Here is a 20,189-nt window from a genome sequence, read left to right on the forward strand (position 1 = left end):
CCCCTCCCCCAAGAAAGAGCCCCCTCTCTCACTCTCTCTCTCTCTCTCTCTCTCTCTCTCTCTCTGCCTTTGAAGTTTTCACACACACACATATCCCTCGTGGAATAAATTGAATACGTGTATGCAATAGGAATATTTTAATTAATGAATGTCTCGTGAGATGAAAATTTCTATTTAAAATGTCATCTACATGCGAGAGAGAGAGAGAGAGAGAGAGAGAGAGAGAGAGAGAGAGAGAGAGAGAGAGATTCTTTTCTACTGACGTTGGAAACAAGTGTGCGAGCGAAAATATTTTTATATATGACTGAGATAGGATTAATATTAGCATATGGTAATGTCATACCAATCATCATCATCATCAAAATGTCATAGCTTCTTTTATTTATCATTGTCATTATCATTTCCGGTTGTCATTCAGATTGGTGACCACCCAGGACGTCTTTGTGCTGTCGGCATATATATGCCGGTTACGTACGTATGTATGCATCTAATATATTTTTCATTTTTACTTATTCATTTATAATTGTATTTGTATGAGTATTAACTTCTACTCATTATTTTGTCTTCATGCAAATATTTATCTTTTAATGTAAATTCTGATATCAATTCCTGATCGGTATCTAATTTTATTTAATCAATTTATCTTTGAAAGTATAATAGTGTTACCCGGCAATTTATCTACTGATCTTTTCTGATAAATTTATATAATTAACTTTTTTCATACATTGTCATATTTCTGCTCTAATCAATTCCCTCAAATGTCTACGGTGAATTAACAATTTCAAATGAATTAACGTAAGAATAAAATTATGAATAAAAACGAAAAGAAGAGATAAAAAAATACATAAGAACATTTCATTTCATTGTCATGAATCTATCCATCAAAGTATTTTTCCCATTGACAATTTATCCATCAATCATTCCACTCTCTCTCTCTCTCTCTCTCTCTCTCTCTCTCTCTCTCTCTCTCTCTCTCTCTCTCTCTCTCCCAACTTGCCGTTTTAATTTACATAAATTGTCAACCGGAAACTTCCTTAATCTAACTTGGCCAATATTACTCATCTTCCGTATTTTATTTCACAAGTTCATTAGCGACATTCAGTTGCCAATTCGTCTATTTTTTTCCATCCACCGGTCCGAAATCCGTATCGATCATTAATACTATTTTATTTTTGCCCAAAGTAACGATATAGGGCCCAACTTGGTGTGATATGGTTGCAAGCGTTGCTGTAGTTTCCTGTATTTAAAAAAAAAATTTGTAAAATATTGAGAATGTTCTACTCGAAGCTTATACTACAATTCGTATTGTGGTTTCATTTGTTGGAAAACAATGGTTAAAATATAATCAAAATAATATCATTATTCTTAAAAAATTTTTTAGTTCAATAAAAATTTTGTAGTTCAATGCATTAAGAAATGTAAAATATTCTCTTCATTCCGCTTTGTAACTGAAGATCGGAAAAGTCATACTATAGTTTCATTGACTGAAAATCCCTAAAAAATATATGTTTGTTTCATTTACAGAATAAATACTATAATTTTGACGTTACATTTCTTCTTTATTAGCTTCGACACTGGCTCTCAAAATTGTCTTTTTAATGAAATTTATATACATATTATGAAGGGTAGAAGTTAGTATATATAATTAAAAAATACCTGTTTCATTAATGAATGAGAGAATCGGATAACTAATTTTATAAAGAGTTAAATTACAAATATAAAAAAAAATAACAATAATAGAATGATTTTTGATTAAACGAGTAACAAGAAATTAATGTTTCCAAAATTAAAACAAGTAAAAAATGCGCCGAAGTTTCCTCGGCGCAATCAAGTTTTCTGCACAGCCGCTACAGCGTATAATCGAAACCATCGAACGATTATGGCTAACTTTAACCTTAAATAAAATCAAAACTACTGAGGCTATAGAGCTGCAATTTGGTATGTTTGATGATTGGAGGGTGGATGATAAACATAACAATTTGCAGCCCTCTAACCTCGGTAGTTTTTAAGATTTGAGGGGGACAGAAAAAGTGCGGACGGATAAACAAAGCCATCTCAATAGTTTTCTTTTACAGAAAAATAAAGCCAGTAATTTAACCATTATCAAAGGACAAAATAAGCATGAAATGTTTAGAGGAATCATTATATAAGATTATAAACAACAATAACGTATATCAAATAGAAAAACAGAGAATCTACGATATGCAATAATTTGTATATAAGGCATAATTTATGAATAATTTCCAAGAATTTAAAAATACCCACTGGGCATTCGTTTCTGAATCACAATTTGATAACAGCAACTCTCAAAAATCTACAGTATTCTGAAGTTTCATCCTTAAGCTGCACTGAATAAAAAAAAATGCTTATTTCTAAATCATAGGCTGAAATATAAGTGAAATGTGTCTATTTTCCGCATGCACCAGAATGCTTTATGATAGGTCCAGGACGCACCTGGTCCTGGATATGCCTAATCAGGTCAATTTTGACGTACCCCTAAGAAACTGCCTGTATTCATCTGATCAGCTTCTCCAGCTATATATGTGACCGATTCGTCCATTCACGGAGCCTCTCCTTACACTTTCCTTCTCGATAAAGGTTAAACAAAGGTAAAATAATGTACCCGATCCTTACACTGCCCTAAAATGGAAAACTGCAGTATCTGCAAAATTTTCGAAATTGGGGTATGCCACCTATTGGGCTCGTGAAACACTAATACACAAGTTACTGCAGTTTCAGAATGATTCTTCCATGTTTTCCACGAGTATTTAGGGGGACCCAATTGCAGTATCTGCAAAATCAGTAGTAAGGCAAGGGAGTATCTACTATTTTTCTCAGTTTAGTATTTTTGCAGATACTGCGGTATTTCATTTTAGGGCGGTATACTGCAGATACTGTTTTCAGATATCTCTGAATGACTACCGTCGCCAATCGACGGTCAGGGCGCTTGACTTTTTTTTTTTTTCTTTTAGAAATATTTAGTGGAATTCTTGAACTCGAGAATCAACCACTGTGACAAGACTTAATAATTGCCTTCATCATCGGCCTTATATTTTATCATTCACCTTTTCTTCATTTATTTCAAGAAATCGTGAAATAAAAGTAAACTGAAACTGAAAAATTGCTGTTTAATTTGTTACCTACTTACAAACCTCAGAGAGAGAGAGAGAGAGAGAGAGAGAGAGAGAAACGATGTCCTGAAAAAGAAAAGACTCCAATCCAATTATAACCACGTAACAATACGATCACTTTCATGTGCGGACGATAATGTTCTGGTACTGTAATCAGAAGTCTCCGCTCTCTCTCTCTCTCTCTCTCTCTCTCTCTCTCTCTCTCTCTCTCTCTCTCTCTGATATGAATGAGAATCTGATGGCTAATCAAACATTAAAGGATTTCATTCGGTGGGATAATAGCATACTTGATTTGATAATGCACTTTTTAAAACGCTTCTCTGTCTCTGCCTCGCATCGAGTGATTCTCTCTCTCTCTCTCTCTCTCTCTCTCTCTCTCTCTCTCCTTTTGCTCATTTTGAGTAGAATTTTTTTTACCTGTTCTATCGGTACATTGGCACATTGGTCCCTTTTCTCTAGAAACTGCAAAAGAAAGAGAGAGAGAGAGAGAGAGAGAGAGAGAGAGAGAGAGAGAGAGAGAGAGAGAAAGAAAAGTGTGTTTGTGTGTGAGAGAGAGAGAGAGAAACGTCTGTGAGAGAGAGAGAGAAAGAGAGAGAGAGAGAGAGAGAGAGAGAGAGAAACGTCTGTGAGAGAGAGAGAGAGAGAGAGAGAGAGAGAGAGAGAGAGAGAGAGAGAGAGAGAGCATGAAGTGTCTGACATCGTCTCGTCCATCCAACCAAAGAATAACAGGAAGATGATTCCAGCACCTATCAATAATTCAGCCACCGATTTTACACAGCTCTCGCGACTTCTATACGAAAACAAAAAAAATCCATTACGTCCCACAGAGAGACAAAAACCCCTACGAGTCTATGGCTTACTTCTCCTCATTCTTCTCCTCCTCCTCCTCTCTCTTTATCGTCCCCTTTCTCTCCACTCTTCCTCGTTCTACGCGACCTTTCGGGAGAGGCAAAGCCGGGTTAGAAAGAACCAATAAATAATGGAAGACATATTAGAGTAATAATCGTCCGAGACAGACAGACGGCCACTGGGCCTCAGAGTAGATGGGCTACATTAGGTGGTTTCGAACCACACCAAATCCACATCATCTCTTCTGCTAAACCACTGGAGGAGACGCAGTGGAGACACTACGTTGTTAACCACTGAAGGGGACGTTGTGTCTCCCACCTTGGCTTTGAGGCATCGCCTCAAGAGAGAACGCCGGATGAAAATTAATTTATGTTTTGGTTGATTGGCGCCTGGCCTGAAGAATGAGTTTCTCTGAGGTCACTTAGGCGTTGTACTAACTCTGCGATTTTGTCGTAATGGAGGACGCTCCCTTGCAGAGAGAGAGAGAGAGAGAGAGAGAGAGAGAGAGAGAGAGAGAGAGAGAGAGAGAGAGACTTTACCAGTGCGCTAATCCTAAAACCTATTTCAAAATAAAGAAAATGAACGGAAGTTAACGAATATATCTCTCGCTATTGAAATTAAGTATGAGAGAGAGAGAGAGAGAGAGAGAGAGAGAGAGAGAGAGAGAGAGAGAGAGAGAGAGAGAGAGAGAGAGAGAGAGAGAGAGAGAGAGAGACTGTCTATTAAAGTATTTACCCTAAAAACTATCTGAAAATCCAAAAAACTAATTAGAGAGAGAGAGAGAGAGAGAGAGAGAGAGAGAGAGAGAGAGAGAGAGAGAGAGAGAGAGAGAGACTGTTTATTAAAGTAGTTACCCTAAAAACTATTTGAAAATCTGTTGGACAGAAGCTTAAGCCTATCGGTACGCGACCCGGAAATAACCAACTCGCACCAATCGAATCTAACCCTTCCTTCCGATCAATCCTTCTGAAAGGTAGTCGATCCCGCGTACTTCTGCTCCCACCTCCGAAGGGAGCATAGGTAGGGAGCATAAGGCGTCTATTTTTCCTCCCACTTCCGAAGGGAGCATAAGGAGTCTATTTCTGTTCCCACTTCCAAAGGGAGCATTAGCAGGGAGCATAAGGAGCCTATTTCTGTTCTCACTTCCAAAGGGAGCATTAGTGGGGAGTATAAGGAGTCTATTTCTGTTCTCAATTCCGAAGGAGGCATGAGTAGGCAACATAAGGAGTCTATTTCTGTTCCCAGTTCCGAAGGGAGCATGAGTAGGCAGCATAAGGAGTCTATTTATGTTCCCAATTCCGAAGGGAGCATAAGGAGTCTATTTATGTTCCCACTTCCGAAGGGAGCATAAGGAGTCTATTTATGTTCCCACTTCCGAAGGGAGCATAAGGAGTCTATTTCTGCCCCACTTCCGAAAGGAGCATAAGGAGTCTACTTATGTTCTCACTTCCGAAGGGAGCATAAACAGGGAGTATAACGAAGCTACTTCTGCTCCCACTTCCGAAGGGAACATAAGTAGAAACATAAGGAGCCTACCTCTGCTCCCACTTCCGAAGGGATCATGGACTACGCATGGAGCATTTAAGAGCGGGACAACCCATTTACCAACCCCTTTAACCCCACTTTTTTTTTTTTATTCCAACCCCCTTGACGGTAGTTAAGTGCAATGAGTTATAGGCACCTAACATGGGTTTGGATAGCACTCCAAAGCCCGGACATAACTCTCGAGAATAATCAGCCCCGTGAGTTGTCAGCTTGTAATTTTCTTGTCACCACTCTCTCGTGACAACTTTCAATTTAAGGGTGCACAAGCGGTAGGTAGGTAGGCAGGGAGGTAGGGAGGTAGGCAGGCCTCTCTCTCTCTCTCTCTCTCTCTCTCTCTCTCTCTCTCTCTCTCTCCCCCCTATTCCTCATTTTTAATCCCATTTTTTTATTTTTTCTCTTTCAGTTTATTAAACTTCTAATTTTCTCTCAATCATTCGTGTACTCTCTCTCTCTCTCTCTCTCTCTCTCTCTCTCTCTCTCTCTCTCTCTCTCCCTTTTTCACATAGTCCTCAATCTTCATTCCATTTTTTTTCTCTTTTTTCTCACTGTCTTTCAATTCACTCAACTTCCAATTTTTTTTTCTCTCCTATTCCTCAATTGTAATTCAAATTTTCTTTCTTTTTCTGACTCTCATTCCATTTTTTCTTTCTTTTTTATTCTCTCACTATCTTTCAATTCATTAAACTTTTAATTTTCTCTCAGTCATTCGCGCACTCTCTCTCTCTCTCTCTCTCCCAAACACACACACACACATACACACACAATCTTTCTATTCATTATTTTTAATTTTTTCTCAATCATTCGTCTCTCTCTCTCTTTGTCAGTTTTATTTCGCATCGATATTTTATAATACGTTCCTTGATCGTCTTCTCTGATTAGACTAGCATATTTAATAGTTTCAAAATGTACAAAGTTCTGATAAATTAAATGCAATGGAAAATTAAATACAATGACAAGTTATATACAATGAAGTTAAAAACAATGACAAGTTATATCCGATGAATTTAAATACAATGCAAAGTTATGCACAATGAAGTTAAATACAATGACAAGTTATATACAGTGAAGAGTTAAATACAATGACAAGTTACATACAATTAAGAGTATACACATTAAAGAGTTAAGTACAATGACAAGTTATATATAATGAAGAATTAAATACATGCCAAGTTATATACAATGAAATTAAATACAATGACAAGTTACATACAATAAAGAGTTAAAGACATAAGTTAATTAGTGTTCAATAACTTAAAGACAACGGAAAGTTACAGAAAATGACAAGTGAAATACTATCAATTTAACACACTGGAAGGTTAAGAGATTGCTACCAAGAACACCATAAGACTTCCGCTTCTCATTATATATCCTCGTTTTCCTTACTGCTCTGAGAGAGAGAGAGAGAGAGAGAGAGAGAGAGAGAGAGAGAGAGCGAGAGAGAGAGAGAGGTGCGAGAAAAATTGAGGATGATTAGGCAACAGCCGGAATGATTGCAACTGACCGGTTGATTTATATAGCTCACCTATTACCTTCCCCCATCGTCCCTTGCACGTACGGGTGAGTCCGGCTCGCCTGAGCCCATCCGGAAACGTCTGCTTATAAAAATTACGGCTCGTATTTTTACATTATTTTCCTTTTAAAGGTTATAATAATAATAATAATAATAATAATAATAATAAGACAAAAGTACTTGTAGTGTTTATAGTATTGTATGAGGATGTGGTACACTATACAAACTGACAAGTTGTTCACAACACAAGTTGAGAACGAGCAGTAGCTAACGATAAGTAATTGCTTACACAAACATACACACAAATACATATTATATATACATATAAAATTATATATACACATATATATGTGTATATATGCATAATTATATGTGCATAACTATGCACATTTGTGGTTCAAAAAAAACGTTCAAGATCTAACGACAATAATCTCATTTTAATTCATGCATTGAACTATGCTAAAGTTCCATGAACTAAACAAAATAATTACCCAAAACTAACCTATTATACAGTGAAAACACCTACTGACATACAAGAGAGAGAAAGAGAGAGAGAGAGAGAGAGAGAGAGAGAGAGAGAGAGAGAGAGAGATCATGACCTGCTCATCAAAATGATTAATGGGGTACACGTTCTGTTTTTATATTATAAAAAAACTTTACGATTTGAAGTACACGGAATTTGGGACAAAATAAGCTAATGAGGGCATCTTTGTTATGACAAACAGTGCCGTTTATTCAAAGACATTAAGTGGATGGGACAAGGCAAATGAAAAAAGAATTTATATATATTACACACACACATATATATAAATATATATATATATATATATATATATATATATATACGATATATATATACATATATGTATTTATATGTATTATATATGGGTATATATGTTGTATACATAACATATATATGTATAAATATATACACATATACATATGAAATTTTTACTTGCTCTTTGGAATTTCTAGTTCATCTCAGAAATTTTTGATTTGCATGACGATTTTGGGCAGTTCGCCTGAAATTCGTGCTTTTACCAACGTCAGTGATGAAGCTTAGATGTAAATGAATATAAACTCAGAAAGAATCAAGATATATATATATATATATATATATATATATATATATATATATATATATATATATATATATATATATATATATATATATATATATATATATATTATATATATATGTGTGTGTGTATATATATATAATTTTCATTATTTTTTAATACCTTTTAATTCTATTGTTTATAAAAGCGTTGGTGACTATTAAACTCCGCTATTCTCTTTTAATTGTCTTTTATTTACATTTTCTCTCTTCTTTTTTTTAATAAAAAGGTCTGTTTTTACTATTCTGCTTGTGGATGGTTACAGACTATTGCTTTCTTGAATTTGTGCTCTTTAATTTTGTTTTTAAGGCCAACAGCCCTTCACTATTCTTTACTTTTGTTTTTAATCCCAAAAGCCTCTACTTTTCTTAAGAATGTTTACCTGTGGCTAATGTCTGACACCTTTTGTTTTGTGTACATTATCAGTCATTATATTCTTTCATGTTTCCGTAGACAGCTTTTGTTAATGAGTACCGTTGGCTATTATTTTCATATGTTCGGCGTAGCCTGTTATTTGATAAAAAAAAGCTTTTGTTTAATTGTTCCTCTGTTAACTTTTGACTTTTATTGAGTTTAAAATATGTGTGAGATTGACTTACCTTTTTCTCTTATTGTCATTAACAATCCCGGTCAGCTATTGTTTTCAAATGTATTTAATAGCTCCCGGGGATTTTTTTTATGAAGCCTTCCCTCCGCCCTATTAATATTTTTCAAAAACGTTTTCCGCCCCAAAACTATTTTTGCAAACGTTTTCGCTGGAAGTTATAGATTGTCCTTGCGCTGCAGATTAATCGCAGCCGAAAACGTGATACACACGGCCCGTGGTGATATATTTTTATCGCTCCATAAACCAATTAATTTATTGGTAATTCATTTCACAGATATATATACACTGATGTATAAATAAATTCCATCAGTATGAAACGGTATGTCCTTTATCACGGCCACGCTGTACTTGTTCGTTGGGCCTTCTTCCTGGTCGCTCTTATCTGCGTGAGTGGTCCAGTGGTGTGCGTGTGTGTATGTGTGTATAAAAAGAGAGAGAGAGAGAGAGAGAGAGAGAGAGAGAGAGATGCACGCAATACAAAATGAAACAATTATCTGATTTGATTTCTTTCAGGTTCTCCCACAAGGCGAACACCTTTCCTTCAATCTGTTCCAATCTATCACTCTTACCATCTAGAATTCTAGAATTCATCTTATCTTAGATATGTTTACATTTCAATCTGGTCTAGAAATTGAGGCGATTCGGCATTTCTCTTATGTTTTTTACTAAGTCATATAACGAACTGCAATTCTATTTAATGATCATTCGTAAGTTACTAACGTTTAAAATGCTGAAGATAAACTGAGTAATTCATAACTTTGCTGATGAACTCAGTTCCAATAACCTACTAAAAATTTCCTGAGCTTCTCAATATTCCCATGAGCAACTAGAAATTCCAGTTACAAAAATCAATTTTCAGTATCTTAAATTCCAGGAGCCAATCAAAATTTCCCTAAGTAACTCCTAATTCTAATCAGTAGCTAAAAATTTCAGTGACTAAAAATGAACAAGAGTTGCCTCAAAACTTTAACCCAAAATTCCTAAAATTGACACAAACTGTCGATGAGCATTTAACCAAAAAGTTCCATCTCAAAATTCTAACAAGCAACTAAAAACTCCCGTAATTCAAAATTCAAGAAAAAAAAAAGTTAAAAATTCAAGAAGGCATTAAAAGTTCAGTCATTGAAAATTCCCAAAGTAAAAAAAAAATGTTTTGACCACTAACTTACAATTCCTATCAGTTCAAAATTTCTCCAAATTAAAACTCAATTCCCTTGGGTAACTTTCAATTCCTAAAAGTAATAAAAATTCAATTATCAATTCAAAGGTTCCACGGGTTCCACGAGTATCCCAAACTTCCCACAACCAAATTCCAGCAACTCAAATTTTCATACATAACTCAAAAATTCCCATGAACAACTCAAAATCCTCAAATAATCCGTCCGAATTCTCTATCCTTCGGCGGGCAGGTCCACGACGACAGTCAGCGCGAAGAAGAAGAAGAAGAAGAAGAAGAAAGATAAGCAACCTTTAAAAAATTCGATCGAATCTACTTTATTATTATTACTCTCATTACTGGCGAAATTACCTCCTTGCTTAATAGATTCCGCGATACGCGTGTCATGTCCCACCTCACCCACCCACCCCCCAAAAAAATAAACAGAACAAAGAAAATAAAAATTTAAAAAGTGAAAATCTTCGACGAGCCAGGTACGAAAAAGGTGCGTCTAATTGCCTAACTGACAACTCGGGAAATAAGATACAAGACGCCTTTAATCGACACTTGGGGGGAAAATAGACGAGTTGCTGCTGCTCATCAGCGCCATCAACATCGCCTCGAAACTCGTCATTATCGATAAATCATCCGATAATTAGGTTCTAATAATGAGAGAACGTCAGGAGGCTCTCAAAGTATAAATAATAGTTTATTGGCGTTATTATCACTAAATGTTCAATAAATGCGAAGACATTATCGGAAATATTCATCAGTATCAATAATTTTCCGGCCCGGGAAAGATGCAGGGATGAAGGCATAGACGGGGGAGGAGGAGGGAGGAGGAGGAGGAGGAGGAGGAGGAGGAGGAGGAGGAGGAAGGGGATAAGGAGATAACTATGATGGTGGAGGGAGGAGAAGGAAGAAATGGCTGTGGTGGTGGAGGTCATGCTTGGGATAGAGGAGGAGGAGGAGGAGGACTAGGAGGAGGAAGAGGAGGAGGAAGAGGAGGAGGAGGAAGAGGAAGGGGATAAGGAGATAACTATGGTGGTGGAGGGAGGAGAAGGAAGAGATGGCTGTGGTGGTAGAGGTCATGCTTGGGATAACGAGAGAGAGAGAGAGAGAGAGAGAGAGAGAGAGAGAGAGAGAGAGAGAGAGAGAGAGAGAGAGAGAGAGAGAGAGAGGCAGCTATACATTTTCAAAGTATAAGGCAAATGGCCTCTAAATACATAAAATTTCCCCAAATCACGCGTTTTAATGTTTCAAAATCATACCATTATTCAACAATGTTTTTTTTTCTTTTTTTAAAGAACCAATTCATCCAAGCAATTCAACTTTTTCAAAGCAATATAGTGAGATACAACTTTCGTCAAAGCACTAGATTTATCTAAATTCGAAAAGTGCCGTGGATTTATATATCCAATATCACAGCAATAAAGAACACTGATGGTCATTTTAAAATATCTGTCAAATGTTAAGCCACAAATGGCAAATAAAATAAGCGCATTTATCCTGACCGAAATCCGAACTCAAGATTTTTAGGGTTAGTGCATGAGAAATGGTGACTGAATGCTCAAAATTGTAATAGACAATCATTCACACTCAGACACATAGAAACACACACACACGCACGCCGGCTACTGGTCGATGGGGACAGTTAGTCCTTGATAGCTAGCAACTTTTGTGACTAAAATCTCCGTTAGAAACATTTAAACAGGACAGTTTCTAACGGAGATTTTAGTACAAAGTAATTAGACAGTTACAATGCCCTCTTCTTTCGAATTCTTAGCGCTTTTGTGGATACGTTGTCACTACAGCCTTAAGATCCAAGTGCAAGAAATATGAAGAAGTTCTGATGTTCTGTAGCAGAAATGAACCTGAGTCCACTAACTTAACGAGGTACCATTGTCCATTTCTGATTATGGGGCCCGGGTTCGTTTCCCGCTATCGGGCATCAGAATTTCTTCACATTTCTTGCACTTGGATCTTAAGGCTTTGTAATGACAAGCGTATCCAAAAAAGCGCCAAGAATTCGAGAAGTTATGAGGGCATTGTGGCTATTACAGTTACATATTAGTTGGTAAAAAGTGACCAGCAGATTTCTACACTGCACACACACACACACACACACACACACACACACAATATATATATATATATATATATATATATATATATATATATATATATATATATATATATATATATATATAGTATATATATAGCATGACATACCTTAAGTTGTTGGTCACAAGTAATGGCAGGTGTACTTATATACTGTATATAAGCACACCTAGAGCCCTTACTTATAACCAACGCTGAAAATGCATGTCATCACATCTACGCAGTAATTACTAACTTAAAGTGTGCGTGCACCCACAACATATACCGGTACCGTACGCGTATATACATATCTAACTCCATTATACAAGCACACGTTTCTTAATGCATAAGAAACGCTTAGGACACGAAATAGAACAATAAAAGAGCAATGACTCGGACGAGAGAGAGAGAGAGAGAGAGAGAGAGAGAGAGAGAGAGAGAGAGAGAGAGAGAGAGAGAAAGAAAAAACAAGCAATCAAAAATTCTATTTACTCTCAACCACGAATTCAGAGCGTCAACGCCACAATTAAAATACCGAGAAACTGATTAAGAAGGGACGGGGGAGAATCGAGGCTATACCAATTGACGAAAGAAGAAGAAGAAGAAGAAGAATAAGAAGAATAGAGAGAGAGAGAGAGAGAGAGAGAGAGAGAGAGAGAGAGAGAGAGAGAGAGAGAGAGAGAGAGAAACACGAAGTATAACGCGGGTCAGTTATGCGAACGCTTACGAGAATTATGCTCCCGTTGCATGAAAAGCTTCGCCAACCAGCCACAGCGGTACATAACTTGGATGTTTTGCTGCGCGTTAATTTAAGTGTTCACTGGTACCGCACGCGTGTGTGACGCTGGCAATGAAAGGGGCGGAGGGGGGGCAAAATAAAAAAAAAGCTACAGCAGACCTGTGTTTGGTTTTTCGTTGCTTGGCGCCCGGGGTAATGTTACTGGAATGGTTACGAATCGGTTGATGTCGATCATCGAAAGTTCATGCAAAACTGTATAGTTTTGTCGCTATGTTTCTAGTATATATTATTCATGAATTTATGAATAGCTTACGTCTCTTTGCATCATTCTCGTCATTCTAAATGGTGCCTTTCCATACTTGCAGTATTCATATGTAGTATATAATATTCATAGATTTATGAATAGCGTATACTTCTCTTTCCATAACTCTCATCATTCTAAATGTTGCCTTTCCATACCTGTAGTATTCATATGTAGTATATAATATTCATAGATTTATGAATAGCACACTTCTCTTTCCATGATTCTCGTCATTCTAAATGGTGCCTTTCCATAATTACAGTATTCATATGTATCATAGTTTCCTTCTCATACTGCTCACGTCAATATAAGTAGTCTTTACTATGTAATAGTTCTAGTGTTTAAATACAGCTTATTTTTATGTTAGCAATTTTCACATCAATATAAAAGAGTGTTTAGAGCGTCAAGGTTCTAGTATTTATTAAAAATATTATTACCTAGTATTGTAAAAAAAAAAGTACTATTGCTTAGTTGAGTCTTTAGAACCTTATGTATGTTTCTAGTATTTATTAAAAATGCTATTACCTAGAATTGTAAAAAAAAAAATACTATTACTTAGCTGAGTGTTTAGAGCATCAAGGTTCTAGAATATATTGAAAATACTATTACCTAGTATTGTAAAAAAACAATATTTATTAAAAATGCTATTACCTAGAATTGTAAAAAAAATACTATTGCTTAGCTGAGTGTTTAGAGCAACAAGGTTCTAGTATTTATTGAAAATACTATTACCTAGTATTGTAAAAAACAAACAATACTATTACTTCGCTGAGTGTTTAGAACCTCAAACTTCTAGTATTTATTAAAAATGCCTTTATGTAGATTTGTGAAAAATATACTATTACTTAGATGAGTGTTTAGAACCTCATACTTCTAGTATTTTCTAAAAGGGAATTTCCTAGAATTGTAAAAAAATACTATTACTTAGCTGAATGTTTAGAACCTCATACTTCTAGTGTTTTCAAAAAGGCTATTACCTAGAATTGTAAAAAAAAAAATACTGTTACTTAGCTGAGTGTTTAGAACCTCACTCTTCGAGTATTTTCTAAAAGGCTATTACCTAGAATTGTAAAAAAAAAATACTGTTACCTAGCTGAGTGTTTAGAACCTCACTCTTCGAGTATTTTCTAAAAGGCTATTACTTAGAATTGTAAAAAAAAAAAATACTGTTACTTAGCTGAGTGTTTAGAACCTCACTCTTCGAGTATTTTCTAAAAGACTATTACCTAGAATTGTAAAAAAAAAATACTATTACCTAGCTAATTGTTTAGAACCTCATGCTTCTAGTATTTTCAAAAAGGCTGTTACTTAATAATGTAAAAAAATACCTAAGATTTAGCAAAAATAATATAATTTTCATATGTTCATATCACTATTAGTAGACGACTATTATACATATAAGTTGTAAATTCTCTGCATTAACATCCAAGACTTACGCATCAAAACAATTCCTAAAGTTAATATTACGATACCTTTCATACAGTACTTTTTAATTTTCACAATTTTCATATATTACACAATAAAAGAATAGAAAATTAATAGAAGTTTGCATGTAAGAAAGGCCAAAACATCAGCTACATAAAACTGATAAGAACGTTTTAGACATTATAAAAATCATAATCCACAAACTTCTAAAAAAAAAAAAAAAATCAATGCCACTATAAACAAGTAAATATTGCGCCGAAGTTTCTTCGGCGCAATCGAGTTTTCTGTACAGCCGCTACAGCGTATAATCAAGGCCGCCGAAAACAGATCTATCTTTCGGTGGTCAAGGTATAATGCTGTATGAGCCGCTGCCCATGAAAATTTAACCACGGCCCGGTGGTGGCCCATCCTATATCGTTGCCAGAAGCACGATTACGGCTAACTTTAACCTTAAGTAAAATCAAAACTACTGAGGTTAAAGGCTGCTATTTGGTACGTTTGATGATTGGAGGGTGGATGATCAACATATCAATTTGCAGCCCTCTAGCCTCAGTAGTTATTAAGATCTGAGGGTGGACAGAAAAAGTGCGGACAGAAAAAAAGTGCGGACGGACAGACAAAGCCGGTACAATAGTTTTCCTTTACAGAAAACTAAAAATGAATAACTTTGACAAACAGGTGATAAAAATATTTTAAAAGTTCTGTTTTACAAATTCATAATGATAATCATGATCGCAATCTACACGATGATGATGATGATGATGATGATGATGGAACCTTAATGTAAAGAACTCGTCATTAAACTGGCTTCAAGTCAACGAAGACTCCTGCTCCTGACAGCAGTTCACAGCAGTTACAGTTTAAAAAGTATTCTTTTATTTACTATAAGTAGGAATATCAACATTTATGAAAATCTAGTTTTACAAAATTGTGAAAAATATCTATGTAAAAATGTGTGAATATCTGCTAAAAATATCTGTAAATAAAAATTAGAATTCTAATTCTGGAGTTTAAACATTTATATTGACACAGTCAGGTTAAAGGATAAGAAAGGTAGAGTGTAGGTAAATGCCTGTGATTTATATGTATAAAAAATTTCAAGGCATTTTAACTTGCAACAGCCCTTAATAAGATCTGATGCAAGCAGCAACGATTCAAAATGAGCCCTTGGAACCAATGGGATGAGTTGACTGAAAAAAAAAAAAACATCTTTGACTCGGCTTCCCATTTTCAACTTTGCAGTTTTGTCATTTGATTCTGTCGTCTGCTAAGCAAAGTAACACCTCCCCCCACCCCAATCCCCACCCCCACTCAACAAAAACCCCCTCCCATCCCCACCACGCACACACACACACACACACACACTCACACACACAAAGACTGGACAAAGGCAACTTTGCAGTTTTGTCATTTGATTCTGTCGTCTGCTAGGCAAAGTAACACCTCCCCACCCCAATCCCAACCCCACTCAACAACAGCCCCCTCCCCACCACACACACACACACACATACACACACAAACACACACAAAGACTGGACAAAGGCAACTGCCTGCAAAAGAGAAAAAGACATGACACGGAATGCTAAGGAACGCACAGAGGTCTGGAAATTCCAGGTATGACGATGCAAGACGGAACTCCGCAATAACGCACAAGGCATAAGAGAAGCCGCGAACGTATGAAGGAAATGAATACCAGCAGGGTAATAAGAGCAGTACCAAGGATTATGGAAGGGCGACGGAAAGGGAATAAGAATGTAAGGTAAGAACATGGAACCGACAAGGGGAGAGAGACTATGAAGCAATGATGACGAATAGAAAGAAATGACCAAAATAGAAAGAAAAGGATAGAATGGATTACACAAAATGTCATGTTGTATCGTGAGGGAAATAGGATCTATATAATAATAATAATAATAATAATAATAATAATAATAATAATAATAATAATAATAATAATAACTCGGAAATCCCCGGGAAGAACAAAGTGAACTTAGAGCAAGGGCCAAAGATAACAGAGAATAAGGAACGGATAAACAAAGGAAGAATTAATCACTGATTATGTACACTAAACTGAGAGGCTATGATAGTAAGTCAATGAGGACAAGAAAACATCGGTAGTTTTAAAAACTTTCTATGAGGTTTTTAACATCAATGTCCTTTAAAACATCTTTTATGGAACCTAAAAGATCGAATGTAAAATATGAATTATAGAAAAATCGATTGGATTTACCACTAATCGGATTTATATACCACCTAAGTCAATCTCTGTATTCCGGTAATCCTACCTCTCTTCTGTTTTCCAAGGCTCTGCAATCTGTCTCCTTTATCCCTCACACTTTGGACTGTGGAACAGTCTCCCCGATGATGTTGAGCAATTGGAACGTCAAAAGTTCAAGGGAAGTTGCAATTCATTAATACCCATAAAACATTCTGATCGTAATTTAATAATTTACTTATGCTTTTTATGTATTTATTTATTTCTTTGTTAATTTATTTTTCTTTTCTAATAATTGTAAATAACACCATATTCTTTGGAAGCTTGAATTTCAAAGCAGTGGCCCCTGTGGGCTTGCTCCATATGAATTGCGTTCATCTTCTGAATAATAATAATAATAATAATAATAATAATAATAATAATAATAATAATAATAATAATAATAATAATAATAATAATAATAATAATATGCTCAGCTGAGCCTGGGTGAAACGTCGCCTAGGATCAACACTAACAAAGGTTTTCTACAGAATAATAATAATAATAATAATAATAATAATAATAATAATAATAATAATAATAACAATAATAATTTAAAAGGATAGAACCTTGAAATCACAATAAGTGCAAATCCTTCATCTTAAACGTGTTATCTTTACGTACCCTCTCGGTACTCTTCCGACATGAAAGTGACTGAATGAGAGAGAGAGAGAGAGAGAGAGAGAGAGAGAGAGAGAGAGAGAGAGAGAGAGAGAGAGAGAGAAACAAGGAACCTGAAGAGAATAGAGCCACAGTGAAATATGACAACATGAGGAAAACAAACAAGAAGACTAAGGCATAAAGGATACTAAAAGGTGGAAATGGAAAACATACAATTAATGAATAGACGGAAATGGAAAACATACAATTAATGAATAGACATCAATCAAGTAAAAATAATTCCAAACGTAAATCTAAACATTCATGTTCCAAACAAAAACCGTTTCCTTCACGAGCACTTAGCATAACTAATTTCAAAATGGACATTAATAATTTATGAACGTCGCAAACTTGATTTGCAATAACCTAATCGCTAAAATACAAGCTACATTGATCAACTGGTGGCATGTACTACCTGGAACTAAAAGGATAAGTTTGATATAGTGAATATAAAAGTAAAAATTATTTTCCACTCTATAAAACAAAATAATCATATCAATTAGAATTATTCCTTATGCACAGTTAAAACGTTTCTTAATGCTATCTAATTTTTCATTAAAGTTAGAATGTTATAACTTTTCAATTTTTTATAACCACATGCAAACACGACAACAACAACAACAACAACAACAACAACAACAACAATAATAATAATAATAATAATAATATGTTGTTGTTGTTGTGCTAAAAATTGACTGTACACAATCTATACCCAAACTTGCCTAAAAGAGGGTCTCCTTCCAATCAGTAATAATAATAATAATAATAATAATAATAATAATAATAATAATAATAATATATATATATATATATATATATATATATATATACATATATACATATACATACACACAATCAATAAGTCCGACGTCCTCTTGATCTTTCGATATTTCTCGAAATGCTGAATATTTTAATGAACGAAATCAAATTGCTTCAATCTGAATAAATCAAAATAAAATAACTTTAATCTAAGTATGGCAACATACAATAATTTTGATTTGAATATGACATGATAAAATAACTTCAACTTAATTATAACTTTTCGGGACCCTACGAAAGTAAAATGCTTCCTTTAAAAAAATAACAGAATTACCATACAGAAAAACCAACGTTTTTATCATTGAGTTTTGTAATTATTTTTCTTTTCAAATATACTTCAATAATTTCATTTTTACTACTAAATATACAGTACTTTACTTCAGTCTATTTCTTTTTAATAACAGCACAGCAATTCCGAATGGGGCAATACGTATGGAGAGAGAGAGAGAGAGAGAGAGAGAGAGCAAAGAAGGCAGGCTGCTGCTAGCTGCTGCTGCTGCTCCGCAAGCCGTCCCACTCAATCAAAAATTCATCGAAAAGTGAAATTATCCTCCAATTAACATCGTCCAGAAACACGTAAACTAAACAGGCGAACATAGTTAATGGGGGTCTGTTGATAGCTAGAAAAATTACTCCCAGACACGAAGGGTCGGCTCGGCTCATGGATCACTGACTCCTCCTCCTCCCCCGTCCTAGCTCCCTCTTTCTCCTTCCTTCTTCTTATTCCTTATCCTCCTTCTTCTCTTCCTCCTCCATCTCCTGTTTCTTCCTTTCCTCCTCCTACGACGATGGGGAGTGAGGAAACTGAAAGAGAAGGGTCTGCCCGGCTCATGGATCACTGACTCCTCCTTCTCCTCCATCCTAGCTCCCTCTTCCTCCTTCCTTCCTCTTCCTTCTTCCTCTTCTTCTTCCTTATCTTCCTCCTCCTCCTCCTCCTCTCTTCCTCCTCTTACGATGACGATAGGTAACAGGAAGAGGAGAAGTTAGAATAAGAAGAGATTTCATGTATAATGAAGGTGAAAGAAAATAAAAAAGTTCTTCTTCCTCCTCCTCCTCCTCCTATTCCCTCTCTTTCTCCTCATCCTACGATGGGGGAATGAGTCAACAGAAAAAGGAGAATTCAAAATAAGAGGAAATTCATGTGAATGAATAAAAGAGATTTTGAGTTTAAAAGAGGAAGATAAGAACGCTCCCCCTCCTCCTCCTCCTCCTCCTCTCACTATCATCACCATCATCATCATTTTCTCTTCCTCCTTCTACAACGATTGGGGAAAAGTCGGAATATGAAGAAATTCATCTGAAAAACCAAAGATTTTATATATAAGAAGAGAATAGAAAAAAGCTCCTCCTTCTTCCTTCTTCCTCCTCCTCCTCCTTCTTCTCTTCCTCCTCCTATTCCTTCTTTTCTTCCTCATCTTAAGATGGGGAATGAGGTAGCAGAAGATGGAAAATTCAAAATAAGAGGAAATTCATCATCATCATTTTTCTCTTCCTCCTACGATGAATAGAGAGGTAACAGAAAGAGGAGAGTTCAGAACAAGAATAAGAAATGCGAAGAGAAAATCACCGTCCTCCTCTTCCTTCTTTTCCTCCTCCTCCTCCTCTTACGATGGAGAGAGAGGTAACAGAAAGAGGAGAATTCAGAGTAGGAACAAATCCATGTTAAAAATCGAAGTGATTACATGTATAAGGAAGAGGGGGAAAAAGAGAGTTCCTTTTTCTCCTCCATCTCCATTTCCTTCTCCTCCTCCTCCGCCTCCTCTTCCTCCTCCATCTCCTATTCCTTCTCCTCTTTTTCTTCCCCCTCCTACGATGAAAAGTGAGGTAACAGATAGGGGAAAATTTAGAATGAGAAAAAGGAATTCGTGTGAATAAAGAGAAGAGATTTTAAGTTTGAAGGAAAGGAGAAAGAAGTTTCTCCTCCTCCTCCTCCTCCTCCTCCTCCTCCTTCTCCTCCTCTTCCATCGTATAGTAA

General features: G+C 35.7%; 1 protein-coding gene across 1 annotated transcript in view; it reads right to left on the reverse strand.

Moving 5' to 3' along the window:
- LOC136849424 (sericin-2-like) overlaps window positions 1-19,988 on the reverse strand; it is a 37,407-nt gene extending 17,419 nt beyond the window's left edge. Inside the window, exons 1-2 of the mRNA XM_067122775.1 lie at window positions 19,897-19,988; window positions 19,054-19,162 (exon numbers count right to left, since the gene is read on the reverse strand). Coding sequence (XP_066978876.1) covers window positions 19,054-19,162; window positions 19,897-19,988 — 201 coding nt within the window. The remainder of the gene's footprint in view (window positions 1-19,053; window positions 19,163-19,896) is intronic.
- Window positions 19,989-20,189: the final 201 nt, after the last annotated feature.

This window comes from Macrobrachium rosenbergii, chromosome 21 (assembly GCF_040412425.1).
Source record: "Macrobrachium rosenbergii isolate ZJJX-2024 chromosome 21, ASM4041242v1, whole genome shotgun sequence".
NCBI classification, from domain to species: domain Eukaryota; kingdom Metazoa; phylum Arthropoda; class Malacostraca; order Decapoda; family Palaemonidae; genus Macrobrachium; species Macrobrachium rosenbergii.